Raw genomic sequence first — 21,585 nt, forward strand, 5'->3', positions numbered from 1 at the left:
TTAGGAATGGAGAAAAAGTAAGGGATCTAGAGGCAAATGTAATAAATATATTTTGATTCATTTTAGCACAACATTGGTATTGCTGGTGACAGAGAATCATCAGTAAATAAAGTGACCTTGAAACCACCAATTGTGTGAGGCATTAACAAGAGGGAAGACATGACAAAATTGACAGAGCATTTTCACTCCTCCTGCATTCCCCTGTGAAAGAGGAAGCACAGAAAACCATAGCATCTGTGCTAAGGAAAAAACTATGAGCATTAATTAATTATAATGCTAGTCCTCTGTGTGCTGGATGCAGTGTCACTGTCTCATAAACAGTTTACTCGTTCCACTATCGTCAACTCAATTATTTGAGATGGCTCTTGGCAGGTGCATATGACGTGCTCTTTCCAAAGCTCCTTTGTGATGAAATATTCTCAATGGCTTAATGTATATTCCCATATGCCACAGACTGTTAAAAGCCCAGTCACATCCCTAGCTCAAAAACCCCTCAGCAACATCCAAGCTGATAATGTAGCAAGAGCCAGTCACAATGACAATAAAATTTGTGACTTATCAATTGAGACCAAACAAACCACTCAAAAGCATACCTGAGTGGGTTGAAGTCTATCCTTGCCTCATCCTCTGGCATGAAGAAGTGTGAGGAGTAAGAGAGTGGGAGCACTTGGAAAAGAGCAGAGCAGCGTGACTTGAAGCCTCCTCTCTAGCCAGTCTGGATGTGGGAGAGAGCCCACACTTGGCACAGACTGGCAGGCTCTGAGACAGCACCACCAGCTTGAAGCAAACTCCTGAATAACAGCAACTACTCAGATCAACAGGAGAATATCACACCATGCTTGGGGTCCTATTTTCTCTTGTGTGCCAGAAGGAAATCTCTATGCTTCGATGGTCTCCCATGGTTCAGGTAAGATCTTTAGCTCTTGAAGAGATTTCTCTGTGACTGTCCTGTTGCTGCCAAACATAAGACTTAGAGCAAGGGGCTCAGCAGACACCTGACTGACCATATACATACCAATCCAAAACTACTGGTATAGCAACTCCATCCTTGGGACCTCAGTTCATGCTTTTTATTTGCTAAAATAGAAATACTCCTCATACCTAGTGTAAAAATAAAAAAAAGGTATCATAAGTGTTGGCCCATTGGGTGTATGTTTTCAAGCACCAGGTTTTACAGCTGACTTCCACTATAGTGGGTGGCAGTACTGGGAGGTGGAACCCCTTTCATGTACTTCATACTCATTCCTCATTAAAATCCTTCCCTTCCCCATCCACTGCTAGAGACCAATCTGCTCCCATTGTGCAAAACCATGAGAAAACTCTAAATGAGAAGTCTGGCTACAGATATTCAGGAAATTCCCTGCCAAAGGTGCTATTTATCCACAGTGCACTATATATGCTTTACAGATGTGGAATATAATTAATGGATAATATTACCTGTCTCCACTTTTAAAGCTGTTGTTTCAAGATGATGTCACACACAGACAATACTCCCTGGATAAATTAAACTCCCATGGCAGTAGGGAGGGAAGAAATTTAGGGCTATGCTACAGAAGCCCAGGTCCCATTGCTTCATTTTGCAATAGAGATGACGTACAAGTAGGCTAGCTTGTCTTATTTGCAGTCATTTTGTACTCTGATTTTCCTATATTATGGGGCAGTCAGACCAAAAACATGTTGTTGTTGTTAGAGCCATGTACAATCTGTTTTTTTGCTTTGAGAATGCTTTGTTTATAAGGCTATTTATTGGAGAGACAGAGGACAAATAGGAGAGGCCCATTCCATATTGCTAAAACTAAATTCAGATATGATAGAGACACAGAAGTAGTGCCACAGTCCTTCCAGTTTCGTCGTGCCTCTGCTTTTGATCCTACCTCTGTGGAAAATAACAGCAAATCCCCATTGATCCCAAGGTTAGAGAGCAGGGCTTGACTTCAAAACATCTGCTGAACAGCTCTCTGGTGAGTGCTGACATTTTTGACTCTCAAACCCTTCATTAGGGTTTGCTGGCTTGTTTCATACTTAGTAAACTTGCTGTGCAGTCATGATGTTCCTGCTGTTATGGGAGACAGCCCATGGATGATATACACCCCCATGAATTCCCATCAGGAGGTGTGGAAGTTCCCTTATAATGCAGGTGTATTTACAACTACTTCCATCCTGTTTGACATTCACTAGACTTCTTTGTTTGTAATCCAACCAGATTTACATGCTCCTACATTGCTGAAATCTCAGTGAGCTCCTGCATCACCTCTGGCACCAGGCACACTTTCTTGGTCTTCTTCACAGATATCAGGATTTCTTAGAACAGAGTTTTTCAAACTCCACCTGCTGTAGTTTTACTTTGGGTTTATGATTTTATACTTCTGGGACCAGGTGATAATTGGAGCAAAAGGTCTTTCTGGGGTTAAGAAAAACAGTAGATCTTTGCCTTAGCAAAACAGTAGCTCAAATGCCTTAGCAAAAAGAAGGATATAGATCTTATAGAGCTATAAGCTCAAACTCACGTCCACCATACTATTTCCTTACCATGCTGAAAGTTTCTTTATCATAAGATGAAAGCCTTGCCAAGCCTTGCCTTGCCTTGCCTTACCTTGCCTTGCCTTGCCTTATCTTCCATCTTTCAGCTCTCATTTATGTGGGTTTTTTTCCCTTTTTCTCCAAACTGCAAGTGAATGATTGCAACCTTAGCTAGACTTCCCACCAACTTGACTGGTTCAGACTTTTGTAACAGATTTAAGTAATTGTCTGGTTATTTAAGATACAGCCACTTATTAGTCCAAGAGGATTTCCATGTAATGGAGAAACACAGATGTTCTGCAGTTTTCTCTTAATAGGTGACTGTCCCTGCTTCTTTAGTTTTCCTCTGGTGGGCAGATGGGCCAAATGTTCCAAGAGCTGCAATCTGACACAGATATGTATTCATGGTCCCTGATGAGAAACAGAAAATCTTTGTATGAAGGCCTCAAATTGATACCATTGTTTGTTGCAAATTTCCCAGATGTTATGATTCAAATGTTTTCATGATGCAGGGGAAAACAGCACTTTCCCTGCAGTCAGAGGAACTCAAGGCTTTCCAATTATGGTCACACACTCAGACTTATTAGCACAAAATTTAATTTGAGTTAATCAGACTGAGGTGGGTAGAGTGTGAAATTAACTTGACTTGCATTTTGCATCATACAGCAAACCAGCTTGGTGAAATCAGTGTAGAAATCTGAGCTGTGAATGATGGATGAGCTGAAAAACCCTCAGAGAACAAACAGAGTTGTGCAATCATCACTGCACCAAAAGGGACACAATATTCAATTCACTTGTTCAGGGAATTTCTTTACTTCCCTGGCAAATCAAAGGGTGTGTGCCCTCAGCTGCACCCATGTTTTGCCTCTGAAGCCAAGAACAGAGTTTGGACCTAAAATAATTTTCTTCAGCATCCCCTCTGTTCTGAGAGCTGTATGTGCTCTGTCAGTCAGTCTTGTCAGAATTTTCCAAAACGTTATTTTTGTCAGGAAATGACAATTTAATGAAAATAGAAACACATCAGTTTCAATGAAATTTCCATTTGCAGTTCAAGACTCTTGTTCAAAATCCAGAGGGAAAGAGAAGCATTCACTGGGGGCAAGCCAGAAGCCGCAAGTTGTCCAAGTGGAAGGGATATGGGTTTCAAGTGTCTGCTCCCTGTGAGGAGAGTAAGGATATACGCCTGAAATCTTCCACAGCTCAAAAAAGTACAGTGATGACTGGCTCTTCTGGAAGCATGTGTTCCCTTGAACCTATTCAAAAAACTTCTGTTTCACTTTGATTAAGAACAAAGTCTTGACATTTTCCTTTGACTTTTTTCTCTTTTTTCAAACCAAAATTCCATTTTCCAGCAAAGGGTAACATTAATTTTCCTTTTCCAACTTTCTGCTAAATGTGTGGCTAAAAGAAATGTTTGGGAGATGGAAGAGGGCCCATACACTGTAACCATAAATGCCTCTATCTGAGCCTTATAAACAACTGGAAAAATAAAACAATGCTTCTAGAGCATTGATCTCCAACTTTTTCAGTAAGATTTTAGCAAGTTGACCCACCTCTTCCTATAAACTGTCTTGGTTTTGGAACAGAGATATTTCTGTCTTGGAGAAAATTGAAAATTTTAGAAGGGTATCAGCTCAGCAAGAAAGCTTCAGAAAATTTTAGAACATCAAAGGGGTAGTTTGGAAGGGAGAATCAAGAGAGAAAGGCTTCCACTTCCTCCAAAAAGGGCATAGAAAACAAAAATATTAAAGTCCAATTCTGTGCAGAAAGACCTGGGTGAGACAGGGACTGAAGGAATGTCAGATGGGCAAAGGAATCAGGAAAAGGGACATGATCTTACAGCCATGGTGACAGGTGCCTGGATGCCACCTAGCTACTGATGGCAGGACAAAACTCCTCCTGTGTATGTATACCTGGTGTTATCTACAGGAGGAGAAGATTCTCTGCACTAAATGGCCACAATATTTTTTTTTCAGGAAAAGACTACATTTTATCACCAAATGGGTGATAAAACAGTGCTTACTGTTTACTATCTTTAAACTGTGAAATATGCTGGGAAATAAAGACTTTAATTAAAGTTGTCTTTTCAATGCCTATTCCTTGCAGAAAAGTGACACCATTTCAAAACTCAGCTTTTCTCATATGCCTCTATTTGCTTTCTCATTTTTATACAATAGATTCTATTTAAACAATTTCAGCAAAATATTTAATATCATTGCAAAAGTGGCTGCAATACAAGTTAAAAGCCAGTAAAGTCAAGAGCCCGGTAAAGTAGGATAAAATTCTGTGGTGTACTTGGTGTATCCAAAAAAGTGAGGAATACAAGATCAATTAGCCTAAGAGTTGTTTTCTCATATTGACATCAGGATTCCCACTTTTGTTGTTTAAACAAACTGAATAATGTTTGTACTGTAAAGTTCTGAACTGAAAATACCAAAGCAAGTTAGGAACAGGTTTTGCCAACTCTTCCTATTAACAGTGGAGGCTAAAAGTTGCTGACTCACTTTGTGACACTAATTGGCTAAACCTCCCTGTACTTTAGTTGTGGTTTTAACTGTCTTAAAAACGTATCTGCATATTTAATGTATGATACATAGCCTGTATGTATGCAAACCACCATTAAACCACAGCACTCTTCATGTTTCTTTACTTGTCTTAAAGCATTAGGAAAGTATGCATGATGAGAGCAGCTTTGCTCCACTGATCTATCTGCACTCCCTTGCAGCAGAGACAATGCCAGGGGGCTTTTTCAGGCTGTGTACAGCAGAAACCAAGGCAGCATTTCCCAGGCCAGATGCAAAGTTACATGAAACAGAGTAGTAACAAACTAGCAATAACCAGCTCTGGAGCAAAGAACAGCCAGCATCCAAGTTACTCCTGGGAAGGAGCCCTTGCATTTTAAATCAAGAAGAAAATGATGACCCATTTTTAAAGAATAAAGTCATTCCTGTAAGAAAACTAACTTTCTTCAGCAGTTCCTACCCAGGCAAAACCAGTGTATGGGACTTCAGCAAAGCCACAATTCCACTTGAGTCTATGAATCCCATCCGCAGGAATACAACACATTGGCCTGGAACTGCAAATGCTGCTGGCCAGACAACACTTGCAGGAGGGACACTCGCAGGGGGAGCAGGCACTAAGGATGAATTCATGAGTGCCTTCTGATCAAGTGGTATCAGGGTACTCTTTTTGACTTTTTGGTTATGTCTGATAAACCCTTAATTTAAGGAGATGAAGGCTGGTCGTGGTGATCAGGACAGACGGAAGGATCTTCTAGATCCCTTCAGGTACAAATGCCCTAAACCAGACTTCACAGGGGTCAGCAGGAGGTCAGAGAAGGAGAAGAGATGGCAGAACAGGAGAGAACTTCTCCTCCAGGCAGGTGCACACTCTGCTGTGCTGCCCTGCTCTGCCTGGAGTGCAGGGATAACTCGCTCTGATAGGCTGGGCTGCCTCTGAGCCAGTGCCTGCTGCCCTGGCCAGGCTGGGCAGAGCAGCCCCTCTGCCTGCAAAAGTTTTGGGAAGGGAATATGTGTCTGTCTTCCTACTGATAATACCATCCAGGCAAATATGTATTTCTTCTTTGGAAGGAAGTATTCCACTGTACATTGAGAAAACTCTGATTCCAAACACAATTTTTTCTCCATTCTCCTATCTTGATGATTCAGAAGATAAGGCACATTATTTTTCTTCAAAAAGCTGCTACATAAACCCATGTTTATTTCAGTTAACCTTTCCACCCAAAGAGCCAGCTCACTTCAGTAATGCCTCCATACATCACAACCACTCAGAGTGCAGGCAGAGATTAATTCAATGTAATTTTGTGTATAAAATTTGCTCCAAAACTCATCTGTCTCCAGATATTTATTTACCTATACAGAATATCCAGGGTTTGAATTCCAGCACTGACTGATTTTTAATAAAAATTCCCCAAACACTACAAATTATTTTAGCATCTTCAACTTCCAGTAGAAGTTGACAAGGAGTCAAGGCACATAGTACGCAATGAGTGCTGCCAGTAGTAATAAATAACAGTGGGAAAAATGGACAGAAAGTTCCTGTGCTTCAGCAGAAAATTGGATGAGAACATTGTTCAAGTTCATCAAAGCAGTCAGGTTTTAGGAACATTTTACTGCCCATCTTTAGGATGCTGCTAGACTTTTGCTTGTGTAGGATTTTTGAGCTTGTTAACATGACAAACTGAGATTTATGACATTTGTGATTTTAGCTGTGTGACTCTGCCTATAATGCTTGTTCAGTGCCATGAAAACACTGGCTGGAGGATGACTGTGAGGTCAGTGGGACAGAGCACCAGAGGCAACAGCAGGGAGCTCCTGGCCCTGCTGATTTTGAAGTCCCAACCCTGTTACTCTGTTTTACGAATGCAGCTGAAGTCTGCCCTTTTTCACAGCTTGGGGATGACTTCTGCAATAATGCAACAACTAGCAAAAAAACCCAAGCTGAAGGTAGCTCTGGTACCTTTGGCTTTTCATTTCAGCTCTTTGCTGTTTCTTATGAAACTGACTTGATGAGAAGTCAGAGAGGTGACTTGCATGTATCATGGAGTAAATGGACAGGCAACCCTAGCTGTTAAAAGTTCATGGAGGTCCATATTTCTTTCTAAGGCAAATATGAGGGAGAGGAAAGCAAAGAACAGGCTCTGATTCTGCTTATTGGCTTCCACATCTGAGCCAGCACTGACGGATAAGAATTAGTCATTAATACAGGTCAGGTCAGCAGTAAGTTAGCACTTTCTTTCAAGACCAGGGAAAACTGGAAAAAAAATTGTGTCCATTATATCTTTGAGTCCCAGGGCTGCTTCAGAGATGATGTAGCTCACACTTGGTGACCAGACTCTGGATTTGTAATCAATTCTGTTTCCTACTGCACCTTGCCCAGACATAAAGAACATTAGCCAGCAACTGGGCTGGCTGTTCAGACACACAGGCAACAGGACATACACAGAATTCTTCCTGACATCATCTATGCCATGCTGGCAAATGCTATTTCTTCCCTTTTTTTTCCCCTGCCAGCTCTGTGCAAGCAAAAAGAGTCCTTGGAAAAACTTTGTGCACCCACAGAGCAAGGATGTAACTTTATGCAGACATCCATCAGCAAGGATGTAACAAGCCCTGTGAGCACAGCCAAATGTGCATACACCTCTGAAACTAAACCACCTCGCCAATGAGTCAGGGAGAATTTTGTCACGATGCTCCTGAAGGGCAGAGAAACAGCTTGCTTGGGAGAGGAGGCAATTCTGCCAATCATCTGCCATGAGATGATGAGAAAAAGAAACCAGGCCACTCTCTCTCCTAAGGGAGAGCTGTTAATTGAGGTCTTTGGGTTACAATCCTAAATCCACATAGGCAACAGAACAACTGCAACACTGAAATGCATCTGATGTGTGCAGAAATCAACAACAGTATCTTCAGTTTATTAAAAATCTGCTTGATGACTAGAAGCAAAGTGCAGGTCTGCACTAACAAAAATCATGGTGTGTGATAACTGCAGGTCCCTCCTGGTGCAGCAGGATACAAATGCCAGGCCAAAAGAGCCTCACCCAGAGGCAGCACTGCTGGAGATTCACCACCTCATTGCTAAAGGGACCAGTCTGAAGCACGTTTCTTCCTTCCCACCCCAAGGAGGGAAAGCACACTTCCCCAAGATGTTTGAGGGTTTGCAGAAGGCAGTGGGAACCCACCTAACAAGTCCCTTTTGAAGTGAACAGGCCCCTTTGGAAGTGATAACAGAAAAATACCTCAGGGAACCATGAGAAGTGGGAGGTGCACAATCTGTGGACACCCAGAACTTACTCATTCATGTAACCTTAATAGCAGTTATTTGTTCAAAACCAAAAAAGTTCTAAAATAAAATTGCAATTACTTGGGTGAAACTCAGTTTTGGTAGAGTCAAGAGAAAAATTCTCTTTTCCATCAGTGGAGTCATATTAGCTAAGAATATATTCTGAAAAGGTTAAATAAGCTTGTGCCTGGGCTTTAAGGATCTTTGTGTACTGTACCTGCCAGTTTAAATGATGACTGCAAAGATCTGTTATAAAACTTTTTCCAGGAGAGGCAAAAGCTTTCTCTGTGCCACTGTTTTTAATATACTGTGACTCTTGCTCGTAGTAAATTAGGTTATTTATCCCTTTTATTTATATGCACTGCTCTAACAGAGTAACAAACCAAAGTGATAGATACATCTATACCAGTCATCAAACTCAGTAACAAAGCAACAGCAACTGTGTGTAACTTTACCCTATTGCTATCAATTTATATAAAAGACAAATTCTTCAAGCTGCAAACATGTGAAAGTAAATTCTTTACCATTCTGGACTTCCAGCTATTACTATGTCCTCTGATCTAAAATCCTTCCCCAGGCAGCTCCCACATCATGGAGACCTGATGTTGATCTCACAGACCTTATCCCAATTCACCTTCTGGCTTCCAGAGAAGCTGTTCTTTATTACTCTGCTGAAATTGAAGGCAGAATCAAGCCAGTGATCAGAAATACACAGGATGCAGAGTTCTTCCATTTTGGAGTTCGGAGTCTAAGCCAAAAGCAGAATGTCAAAGGCTGAAGCAAACCTTATTGGATTGCAGAATAACTCCTTCTGCCTTCTGCAGATAAATTTTACATTTAGATGCATAGGGGAGACTCCCACTGCAGTCAATAAAAATTATGCTCATCCAGTGTTATTTATCACCAACCCAACTGCCCATTCTGTAAGTGCTTGGCTGAAAAAAGGGGAGTCTTCAGGCAACAAGCATTCCTGATACTGTGTTTAAACTGTCTCAGATTCTCACGTAGAATCTCTTAGCTTTATCAGCTTCCCTGAAATACTCACCTAATTTATGCTATTCATTTACATTCTATTCCAAATTGAAGTTCTATTTCACTGGCATATTAAAATGAGTATACTAAAGAATGGTGCATTTTAAAATAGTAACAGATGGATATGTCTGTAGAGTTGTACAGATTTAGATTCCTACTTTAATTATATAATTTTAAAAAATTGAGTAAGCAGTATCCACCTTTCACTTTGTTTCTTGAAACATGTGTTTATAGTTTATTCTATGAGCCAGCATGCAATATAATATTATTTTGTCGACAGATGCAGCAAGTCTAGGCACAAAAAAATAAAATTACTGGGGAAATATCTATTCCTTAACTGCTAACTATATTTATAAATTTAGATTTTTGAATTAATGCTATACAGGGCTATTCCTCAAGCAGCACTGTTGCCCAAAAACCCAGTTTGTGGATATATCTACATCACAGTGTCCCTGAATAGAATTTTTGCTGTCTTTATGTATGTAAGACAAGCTCTCCTATCACACTGATAAACAACAATTTTTATTTTTCTGAATTAGCTCTAAGTTTGAAATTTCTTTTCAAAATGTCCTACACTGGGGGAAAATATGATCTTTTTTATTCATTAATTGCTTTGCTATTCATGAAATTCCTCAAAATGGAATAAGTAAGTGCAGAACTTACCTAGAATTTAGAAACGTTATTTGCTTTTGGCATTAAGTGCTATCATTTCAATCAATCATTTTTTTTAACCTGTTAACCTATTCTTGATTGTGCTTTGCTTTTCACATCCTTGTGATGCCACCTCTTAATTTAGGAAATGGCACCTTTTTTCCTTTAGTTCTAATGGCTTTTACTTCGACACTTGTTTCACAGCTTAGAAGGCGTGCCTTTTGCAGGCATGCTGCTCCGATCAGCTTACACCTTACAAACATGGGCACAAAGAAGCTTCAGTCTCAGATGCATTTACACAGATGCTTATCTTGGAGCACAGACTCGGCACAAAAAAAAAAGGTTATCTGTCATTATCCTAATTATTTGTAAGTGACGACTTACTTAGACTATTTGCAAAGTAAACTACTATTAAATTTGAACCAGAAGTAAAATATGCTTTAAGGTATTTCTAGCCTTTCAGCAAGCTGAGAAAGCACACCAACGACTGCACGGAAAACATTTCCCTTTTCCTGTGCCGCTGGACAGACACTGGAAGTCCCAGCGGAGCGATCAGCGCCGTGTGGGTCCGGCGGCGGGACCGCGCATTTACCGCGCTCCGGTAGCATCTCTCTGATCTCTCCTCTCCTTTGTGATCGCTGATCCAACAGCCCTGTTTCGCATTGTTTTTCTACCCGTTTTATTAGCGAGTTAATGTGTTTGTTCTCAGGAGACCTTTAAGCTTAAAATATTTCTTTAATTAACGGAGCCTAATCTTAAAGAGCCAAAGCCGGCTGCGGCGCTTCCACACGGCGTGAGTGCGGGAATCTCACCGCCCCGGCTCACGGGGGATGCTGAGGAAAGGACCATGCCTTCAACTTGCCGGACCGGTCACAGAGAGACACACCCCGTGTCCCCGGCCGGCCCCCGGAGTCCCGCTGGAGCCGGAACGCTCCGGGGCTCTCCGCGCTCGGCCGGCGGGGGTCACAGAGACAAGGCGAGAAAGCTGCCGGCCCCTCGCCCGCGCCCCCCGCACCCTTCCCTGCGGCTTTGAACTTCTCCAGCACAGAGCCCGAAGGTGCAGCGCGGCCCCAGCACGCCGCGCCACGCCAGGGGCAGGCGCAGCGCCAGCGCCCCATCCCCGAGCATCCCCCCGTCCCCGCCGGCGCGGAGGAAGATGCCCCGCTGCCGCCGGCCCCACGCACTCCCCCCACGCGGCGAAGATGCAGGGCTGTCCCCAGCCCCTGCCCGTGCGGCGGAAAGCGTGGCAGTCCCCCCGCCGCCGGGGTGACCCCCTCCCGCCGCAGCTCCCGCCCCTCCCGCCGCTGCCCTTCCCGAACAATGAGCCGGGACAGCGCGGCACGGCCCCGGGGCAACCCCGGCATGTCCGCCCGGCCCCCTCCGCCCGCCGGAGCGCAGCCTCCCGCCCCGCCGCCGTAGCGCCCGGCTCCGCCCGCGAGGTACCGGGGGCGGGGGCACCCCCATCCCGGGAGGGGCCGGGCGGCGGCGCGGGGGGCGCTCGGCCGTGTGCGGGGGGCGGCTCCCGGGGGCGGGGGCGGTGCCGAGCCGAGCCGAGCCGTGCCGTGCCGAGCCGAGCCGTGCCGCCCGTGCCGCCGCGATCCGGCCGCGCCGCGGTGCCGCCCGGCCCGGCCCGGCCGCTGCCCTGCGCTTTGTGCGTGCGGCGGGCAGCAGCAGCAGCAGCAGCGGCAGCGGCAGCATGCGGGGGGAGCGGCTCCGCGTGGGACGCGGCGAGGCGGAGCGCCCGCGCCGCCCCGGCTGCTGCACCTCGGGGGGCAGGGCCCCCAGAGAGCCCTGAGCGCCCGGCGGTACGTAGGGGCGACCCCGGGCGGAGAGCTTCTCCCTTTTATTGTTATTCTTTTGGGATTTTTTGGGGTATTTCTTTTTTTTTTGTTTGTTTCTGGGAGGTGGGTGGTGATGGTGAAGGGGAGGATTTCTTCTGTGCAGCGTTTGCTGGAAGGAAAACCCTGTAGGTGAAGCCATATGGGTTCTCTAAGCATGGCTTAGTGGCTTCTTGGCTTAACAGTTTTCGGGCGGGGAGTGAGCAGGGTGTGTTTTAGGAGGGCTCGACTGCTCAAGAGAGCTTGAATAGATACGTTTAGAGAAGCAGCGCTTTCCAGGAATTTAAATGAGACCCTTTTTTTGTGGTTGCTTTTTGAGGCTGTTCTGTTAGTTCTATATTTGCTTTTGCAGATTGCTCTTATCAATAGTTAGGCAGCTGTGGTAGCATATAAAAATCGATCATCTCAAAGGAAAAAAGAAAGTCTCGGCGAATTCACCTTTGCTAAGCGGTGTGGATCACTTCTTGGTCTGGTTTTATAATTTATGGGGAATGTTATAGTCTCTAATGCTCAAGTACCATTTCTAGTTTATTTTGTTATGGCAATGTGTTTCTTTTGGTACTAGAAAAACATGGTTGGGTTACTCATTCAAGTAATTTAGTTGGTAACTTGGAGGAACGTTTAGTCATTTCAGATGTGGAGGGAAATGCTAAGAGAAAGGCAGAAGGCAGTGGCAAACCTCAAGGTTTAGGTTTTTGCACATTTTTAAATTTGATTTTCCTTTTTCAGTCTTGCAAACTTTCTGAACTTTAACCCTTTTGCAATGAAACTTTCCAGGAGTGGCGTCTGCATCCAGGTACTGTTAATACATGTATATGTATATATATTTTTCTTGTTTGGAAAACTTAGGTGAAAATGATTCAACTGGTTTGCATAGTGTGGGGCTGTTGGGTATGGGGAAAGAATTACCACATTTTTTCCATTTAAAGATGGAGCTCTTGCAGTTTTTCGTTTTTTGTGTTTTTGCTTTTTTTTTTTAAGGGGGTTTTATCATTTATGTGAATCTGAAGTATGGTTTGGAGGTTTCTGATGGGCAGTTTCTGATTAAAATACCCTTTCATGGAAATCCTGCCATGGATACCTACTAAGTATGTATGTATTTTGCTAAGACCAACTGCAGCACTTTGGAAAATATGTGCTGTATTTGCTGAATGAGAAGCTGTGATAAAGGGTCTGGAGGTGAAGTCCCATCCATATACTCAAATCCAAGGACTCAACACTGATTTCTGCAACTTTGTGGACACCTGTGCTGTAGGAGGCAGGCTCCTCTTGCCATTTGCTGTGGAAGTGCTGGATTTGAGATCTTGTAAGTGAAGACTTCAAACTATTTGTAGGCAGAAGTCTTCTCTGATTGAGTTTAGGATGTCTAAAACTCCTGGTGTGGTAGTCAGAGAACTCTTTTCTATTCTACACCTCATCTGGGCAGAGGACAGGATTTCCCATCATTGTCCACACTCACTGCACATTCAGAGTTGGAAGATATATACAAAATGTTCGAGGTTTCTTGCAAGGTTACAGAGTTCTGCATCTATGGTTTGTTATGTGTTTTCTACCAATGACGTGAAAAGAAAGGCCAAACAATAGGGAAAATGTTACAAAAACTTTTTAAGGGGAGCTTAAAGAGATGCTAGGGTTGCATATGTAAACGTCATAGTGGAAAGACGTCATGGATGAAGTTGTATGTTCACCTATCTCTTGTTCTTTGGAATGTGCAAAATGATTGCTACATGCCCTCTTAGGTTAAATGTAGACTTGTGCATAAGTAAAATCAGAAAGGATAATTTGTGCATAATTTCAAATCAAGAAAGCAAAATTAAAAAATAAATGTCATACTACAGATTTTTTGTTTTTAATTGCAGATTAGTTAAATAACATACAACAGCATCCTGGTGGTAGCATCCTAACAATTGAATTGTAAATTGATGCTGTGTGTGCTGCTTACTGCATAAACTATTGGGGCATGCTGACTTTTACATGAGTTGTTGGAATGCTACTGGCCCATCAGAAATAGTATGCAAATCTCTCTGCAGTAATTTTCGGACTGTGATTTGGAAACTTCTCTGTACTTGCTAGGGAATTGGCTAGCAGTCTGCAGAGAAGTACTTGGGCATATGGTATAGGCTAATTTTCCATGTATTTAGCTACTAATGGCATTAAAATAAGCCAAAATACATTAAATACCTCTCTAATATTAATTATCTTGTTAAGAATTCACTGAAAATACTATTAAAATCACAGATGTGTACAAGGGCAGTGTGATCAGCGTGGAGGCAAATACAGGGAATAAGGTCTGCAAAGGTCTTCTCTTAGAAGACTTGCTGCTCTTGCTACAAAAAAATGTTTGGTCCTGTGGCATTGTAACTTTGGAACAAAGACATAGGGACTTGCTTCAAGGAATGGAAAATCTGACTTTACTGCTACTTTTGTAGTGAAGGGATCATTTTTGTTGAGTAAGGCTGTTGGCTTCCTCAGCCTAAAGGTTTACAACCCTTAAATAGCTCTTCCTGACACTAAGCAGTATCCCTTTGATGTGTTTCAAGTATGTTAGAAAGGCTGGCTGGCAACACTGGTACTGATGAATGAAAAAGAGAGAAATTTACAACATCAGATAGTTTCTTTAAATTATTTCCCTTGTTGTTAGTTATTACCAAGCATGAGACTGCCACACTTGAATATAATTAATGTAGTAAATGGCTTATTAGGCGCCATCTGAACTTTTGCCTTGTTTAATTATAGAAGCTTAGTGCAGTGGTCTGTGTACAATATTCACCCCAAATAATTGCTTTCAGACTTTTATCTGACTATGGTTATTTTTGGAGCAGCTGCATACATGGCTTTTCCCTGAACTTTGCACTTCTTAGGCTCTCTGCAGTCCTGACACTACATTTTCATTTGCGTAACTAAAAGCAGTTGTGTTTTGATTTTGCTGGTAGCAATTCAGAGCAATTTTTCTGCATGCCATTCATATGTTAATGTGTTTTGAGCTTCCTTAAAATTCTCTAATTCATATTTAGGTATCAGTCAATCCATGACACAAATGGGAAAGTGGTAATAATTTTTTTTTAAAATTTTTAAATTGTGACTGAAGTTAAAAGTATTTCTTCCAGTGACAGTGTATGTATTGAAAATTATGTTAAAATTGTGAAAGGAGTGGAATGGGATGAAATCAGCACCACAAAGGATTTACAATAAAGGGTTCAGATTCAGCAAGCCCTTCTTCATGTGCTTAATTATGTATATTAATTTCACAATAAATGCCATCTTCCTCTGCTAGAACTCATGGTGTCATATTTAGAATGCAAGATCGTGTGAAAAGCTGAGTACAGCTACCATATTATACCTGATAAAAACCCCTGATACTTGTTACTGGGTTTGTGAACATTTTGTATTTTAGATCCAGTTTTTTCTAAGGTCCAACCATTGAAAACTGATTTTCTTGATCTGTAACACTTCTAAAAAAATAATCTTGTAAAGTAATTCAGATTTCTTTTTATCTGGTCTGAAAATTTTACATAGACTAGAATCAGTGCTTCAGTAGTTGGCCTCAAGGGCAAAGCATGCCAAAATCATTCTGTTTGCTGTATGCATCTCTCAGAGATTGTCTCTTTCCAGATGATAAACTCTTGAAGAGTTAAATATCAGGGACTGGTTACCAGTGTTCTTCACGAGGGTCCTTGACCTAGGAACTCGCAGGGGACAGATGCTCTGGCAGACCTTATTGGTCTGCAGACCTTCAAAGCCCTCTTTGACACCAGTCACTTTGGAGAGACCAGTTCTTCCGTGCTGCTGAAGATGGCCAGAGGCTTGGAGGAGCTGAGGAGGTGGAACAGAGCTTAGCTGAGAGGTGTGGCAGCCTGGATTGCTGCTCCATTTCACTGGAGATGCAGCTGTACAGCTGGTTGTGTGTGTGTTAGCACACTGTGTTTTCTGGAAGGTGTGCTTAAGAAATCTAATGTAAATTAAAAGTAAATGTTATTCATTGCATAGCTCTGCAGTTGTCATCAGAGCGGGATTCACCATGGGTTTTATGCAGTCTCCTGTTTATTGTATTAAATTGCACCAATGCTATCCCAGAGTAGGGTGTTACATAGCTGGGGTTGTGAAATGACCGTGAGTACTCTGAGGTATGATCACAAAATCTTTGTAATAACCAAATGGCAGTTAACTTTGGAAAGTTTCTTCTTCACATGTGATGTGTATTTGTCTGGCTGGAAGATATGTGGCCAACCAGATACAGAAGGCTTAGCAAGATGGAGAGATTTGTTCTGTCACTTTCTGAATCCCTTATGTCATTGATGGAGCCAGAGGTCTGGAGGGTGTAAAATTTGATGAAGTCTCTTTATAACATCCTCAGTTTAAAGTAACTGTGCTAAGTTCTGTATGTAATTTTGGTAGTGGAGTTGTCTTTCTGTCCATCACTGGAAGGACTACTTTTGGTCTAGTCACTGTCATATCGGGGTCTCAGCAAAGGCTCTGATCCTCTCTCTGAAATACCAAGTCACATCTGCTCACAATGTTCTGAGTAAATATCTTCTGTGTATAAAAATGTAGTGATGTACTCTACAATCATAGTCCAAAATGCCCTCAAACTTTGCATAATTGAGTAGTGAAGAATTTGCCATTCTCTTATGAGGCTGATGCCTAGATGAGAAAATGCTAGTTAAGAATGATGTTTCAAAACACTCTGGAAAATGCAGATATTTTATAATTCACTGTACAAAGCAGGAGGTGTTTGGCTCTGGACTGACAATGGCATATCAGGCCGTTCACCCTTTCGCTGTGTCAGGGAAGGGAGGTCAGTAACAAATGAAAGCTGTTACCATCTGATGGCTGCTCAGTCACCTGTGAAATGTGATTTCTAATAGGCAGGTTTCCACATCATAGGAGCAGCAACTGCAATTAGATGAGCAGAGCCAGCCCCCTTGTCAGAAGCCTCGTTCATCATGCCACATCTTTGCCTCAGACCAATCCTGCCAGTTAAGTGTTTCCAAACACAGCCCAGGGACCCGGGATTGCTCTGTCTGCTGGTGGAGGAAGAGCGTGTTTATTGTCGAAGCTGTTGGCCTTTCTCTCCTAGAAAGGCTTAAGCTGTGAAAGCAGAAAAAAGTAGAGCCTACAGCAGCATCTATGAGGTCCTGGCTCCACGTGAATAAGTTCCTTGCAAAATGTTCAAAGGCTTTACTGGGTTTAGGATTTCATCCTGTGGAAGCATTATAGAGGGCACCCTTTATCTCCCAGTGAAGCTAGCTAATCATGTCCAGACGTGGTAGTAGTTAGCTGACAAATTGGCTGAGAAGTCAGTGATTAATTTTAACAAATGAGTTTTCTTTGAATGCAAGCCCATGCATGACAATTATAACAGTATGCCTATGATAAAATTAGAGATTTTTATTCTTTAAGCTTCAAACCTAATTGTGTATGATTACTTTTTCCAGTGTCTTAAAACATCTGCCTTTTGTGAGGAGTATCACTGGGGGAAGGGGACAAACACACATAGAAAAGAAGTGCTCTTTCTTTCCCAAAATACCCTAAATATCAATGAAATGTTCAAAGTGATTGCAAAATTCCTTCTTTGTTCTAAGGAGTATTTAATATATGGTATCATACATTCTGTAACGCCTCTGGTGTCTTCAGTGAACCACAGGTCTAATATCCACTCCCATAAAACTAGTGAAAGTTTTGGTATCACCTTTAAGTGAGTTGAGGGTCTAGACCCCAGTGAATCCTCATTTGTGTTCTAGCTGCAGGCTCCTGTTAACAGGACACTCTAAACTTGTGTGGTAGGAAACAAAGCTGCTAGCAAACATACCTGAGTTGGGTCATGTTTTGATGTATTGAGGAAGGTGCTTTTAAAATCAAGCATGCTCGGGCTAAATATATTGTGAGCTATTAGGGAGAAAGCATTAAGAATAAGAGGAGTGTAGGATTTGTTTGAATAAAGCAGCATACTCTATGTGGCTTTTTTTTTCTCTCCCTGAAGAGTGTGGTGCTAGCACAGAAATTGCATTATAGCTGCATAGACAAGAAGCCTTCTTTCTTAAGAACACAAATGCGTCCTATAGGAAAATCAAGCCGTGACTTGTTTTTAGGCATTTAACTTGGATCCAGTCTTGCAGATGGATGGAAGTTTGTGATCAAACCACCTTGACTCCATGCTCTTTATTAGCACAGCTGAAGGGCATGGAGTATCAAGGGTGGCTTTGCAGCAATGAGTTTGTGTGACTGTAGCAGTGTGGTGTTGACATTTTCTTTGTGATATGCCACCTAATTTTCAGAATCTTATCATTCACCTATAAACCACACATTCTGATATAAAGCGTATTTAAAAGGTCTATTTAGTGGAAGAAGTTTTACTAAGTATAAAAACGATATCTTTGACAAAATAGAGAAGAATGTGGCATTAACAAAGAGAACTAATTTTTCTTTTTCTTTCTTTTGTTTTTTTAAACATGCATAACTCTCAAGCACCCTTGGATTTAAAAGGCATTTAGAGAAAGACCTTTAGAAAAATGGAAGTCTCTTTAAACATTGTTTCTTTCATTGTCTTGACAAATCTTGAAAAGTAGTTTCTGTGCCTGCACATTTCAGAAACAGTTCTTAGGGGTTTTATTATGTGCTGAAACATATGTTTATAAAAAAGACTATAACCTGGTGGAAAAAGTGTCTTATAATAATAAACCTGTCGATGGGCCATATGCTGCCATCAGTATGTTTGAAAAAAAATAAATTCTTCTACAAGTGTTAAGTAAGTTTACAGCCTGAGTGTTAAGTTAGGGTCAGACTGTGAGTCACCCTTTGTGGATTGAGAGGGGGAGGAAAGTGCCTACGGATCCTGCTCATGCTCTTTTCATTAGCTCACAGGGCGGCAGGCGGGCTGGAGCTGGGAAGCACCCTTCCCAAAGGGCAGTGGAGGCTGGAGCTCTGGGAGAGACTGAGAGAAGTTCTCCTCCTTTAGCCTTTCCTTGGTGCTCCACAGGTTTGTGCTGGCCAGCACAGGCCTATGTATTTTGTAAAACTTGATTGAGCATTGTGTGGTCTCTGCTGAGAACAGCACACCTCTGAGTTAGATTATCTGCATTTTAAAGGTGAAAGAGCAGATATTTGAAGTTGGTACTTCAAATTAAAGAGCTCTGATAAATCTCTAATTGGATAAGAAATGTGGAAAAAAACCCCTCTGTTCTTGCTGTCTATTAGGTAGATGATTGTTATTTTATGCGTGTTTTTGGTGATTATAGTACTGGTTTTGGTTTATAATGTAGGGGTCGTGGTCATTGCAAAGTCTTTTGTTTTTGAAGAGCAAAAGTAAGATGTGGAAGGTCAAAGGAAATGTCATTCTTAAAAGGTGCTTTCTGTGTGGGATCAGTGTTTGGTAGATGTAGACACTTTTGAGCCTATTTTACTTTGGATTCACTCCGAGGCTCCTGTGAATGGGAGTCATGCATGTGTGCATCTCAAAAAGAATAGGTCTCTTTGTAACACTGTTTCCATGTAGAAACACACTTCACCAGGAAGTGTTTTAATAGCCTAATGTTTCCCACCACCGGTCAGCTGTGCACTGCTTGTTTTCCTGGCAAGGTAGCAGGTGATAGTCATTGTCAAAGGAAATATCAAACACTAAGGAGAATTGTTTAAAATAGTTGACCATGCTGAAAGCTGTGTCAAGTGATACATGTGGTTGCCATAGTATCTGTTATCAGAATCAAGATTGTGAACAGAACAGTCCCCATCAGGGGTGAATTCCTTACCCACAGTCTCTCCAGGGTTCATCAGGCAAATTAGAAGTTTGCTCAGGGGAGCAAATTTGCTTCTTGAGGGCTGAAATGTTCCCCCTGGGTGTTCCTGTCCAGAAGTCTAATGCCCTATGTTGTGTCTATGTGTACAAGGCTCCTAGTCTAGAAGAGGGCCTTGGAGATCAAGAGAGTGGAGCAGAGAGGGGAAATCTGCTGCAGAAGAAGCACCCAGACCCCAGCGCAGATTCTGCAATCAGCATGGAAATGGGAAATAGATTGGATCCGTAATCCACGGAGGAAAGGGTTGGGAACTATGTGAATGTTCACTAAGAAAATTTTTTGGGTTCATCAGAGAGTAAGGCTGAGTATGGATTTAAGGAGTAGGAAAAGGACAACACTAAGGGGAGGAAACCATCTGAGTCTGGTGTTTGCTCACCTTTCCAAGAGAGGCACTTTGGTACTGGCAAGGATGGGAAGCACCTCAGGACTGTTCCTCTCCAGTTTGACAGAATGTCTCCCCATGGAATCTGTGAACTCCAGCCAAGTTCTTACACCCAGCTGGACATGAGGGAAGGGTCCTGGGTTTCTGGGCTGCCTCCTGAGCACAGCTGATGAGGTGATGGAGGAGCCTGCAGCAGGCCAGGCTGGCTTGCCTGCAGCACGCACAAGCCAATGTATTGTGTTAACTGCAGCACTCAAGAGTTTGCACAAACCCACATTCAGTAATAAAATAGCCTGCAACTAGTCAAAGGCACCAGTAGTAGCCAAGCAAATTTGGAATGTGTAAGCCAACCATTTTTAAGTTATGGTGGGCCAAAAAAAATTAGGAACAGTCCAAGAAATGGAGAACACCTCACTTTTCAGGAACTCTCATATCTTCAAGATGCCTTGGCTGATCTACCTCAAACTTTCCAGAGGAGCTTTCCTTGGCATGAGACCACAACTGAAATTTCATGTGACTGGTTTTACTTTGTTGAAGTTATGAAGGTTAAAACCAGAGTTTGTTATAGAAAGCTAATCTCTCCATTAGAAATATTTGTCCATATTTAATATTCATTCCATTGTCATTGTTCACTGCTTGTTCAGACTGATTCTATTTTTGCTATTTATTTCAGGGTTGTTTTTTTTCAAGGGTAAGTTCAGAGCAGTGTAGGTTGGAGCCAAAGTGTGCATGGCTGGCTCTAGGCACATGTGGGAAGGCAGAAGCATTAGCCCTGTACCTGCTGGAGAAGGATTTGCACTTGGAGTCCTACTGCCACCATACTGTCACTGAGAGCTTTTTGGAGTGTCTGGTTTGAGAGATCACTATTTAGTACAGCTTTTCCCTCTCTGCTCGGTCGAAGAGAGTATCTCTGTTGGCCTAGTTATACTCTGACCTCGAGGCAAAAAATGTTCCTGATTGATGGCTGGCTTGGCATTTAGGGTTTCCCTAGTGGCAGCTCCTGCTGTGGAAAGCTGTGAGGGTGGCAGTGGCCTAAGATGGGGATCAGTATTCTCCATGTGTGCTTTTGAGCTGCTCTTCTTTGTGTCTAAAAATCTGTAGGCTGAAATGTTTAGCTTTCAAAATTGCAAGATTTCAGAGAGGCATTAGAAAACAGAGAGAAAATGTTTGTGGGCCTGGAAGTGCCTTTTATTTTTCAACTTAGAGGCACCTTAGCAGTGACTTCTGTACCAGGGTGAGACCTGGTTGTGCACCAGCCCTTTCCTCTGCTCTGACTGCTGTTTTCTGAATGATGAGAAGACCACAGCATGTTATTGCAGTTGTTATTGCTGGATAGAGCCAAATGAGCAAAGATCTCTAAATATGCTGTATTTCAAGTCATTGAATTCGTTTGATTGAGCCACTGTATAGACAGAGCAAGCAGGGCTGGAACAGATGTCAGGCTGGAATGAGCCCTCACCCTGAGGCACGGGATGAGAGTGTTTGAAGTCACTGCTTGTCTGTATTTTTCTTTCTGGGGCTTAAGTTATAAAGCTCCAGGAGAGACTTGGCAGAAGTCAGGAGGTGCTGC

The 21,585-nt window shown here is 42.4% G+C and overlaps 1 protein-coding gene across 4 annotated transcripts in view; it reads left to right on the plus strand.

Moving 5' to 3' along the window:
* The window catches only part of ST6GAL2 (ST6 beta-galactoside alpha-2,6-sialyltransferase 2), a 173,565-nt gene that overhangs the window by 111,464 nt on the left and 40,516 nt on the right, over positions 1-21,585 (plus strand). The window contains exons 1-2 of one of the 4 annotated variants that reach the window (XM_071430743.1): positions 11,677-11,810; positions 12,573-12,639. The exons of 1 other annotated variant lie outside the window; for it this stretch is intronic. In XM_071430743.1, the coding sequence (XP_071286844.1) occupies positions 12,607-12,639 (33 nt within the window). In that variant the 5' untranslated portion in view covers positions 11,677-11,810; positions 12,573-12,606. Of the gene's footprint in view, positions 1-11,520; positions 11,811-12,277; positions 12,294-12,572; positions 12,640-21,585 lie in introns of those variants that run through there. 2 more of the 4 variants (XM_071430744.1, XM_071430746.1) reach the window with 2 other exon arrangements.

The sequence above is a fragment of the Agelaius tricolor genome, unplaced genomic scaffold, assembly GCF_023055355.1.
Source record: "Agelaius tricolor isolate 1412-34295 unplaced genomic scaffold, bAgeTri1.0.p SCAF_7, whole genome shotgun sequence".
In the NCBI taxonomy this organism is placed as follows: domain Eukaryota; kingdom Metazoa; phylum Chordata; class Aves; order Passeriformes; family Icteridae; genus Agelaius; species Agelaius tricolor.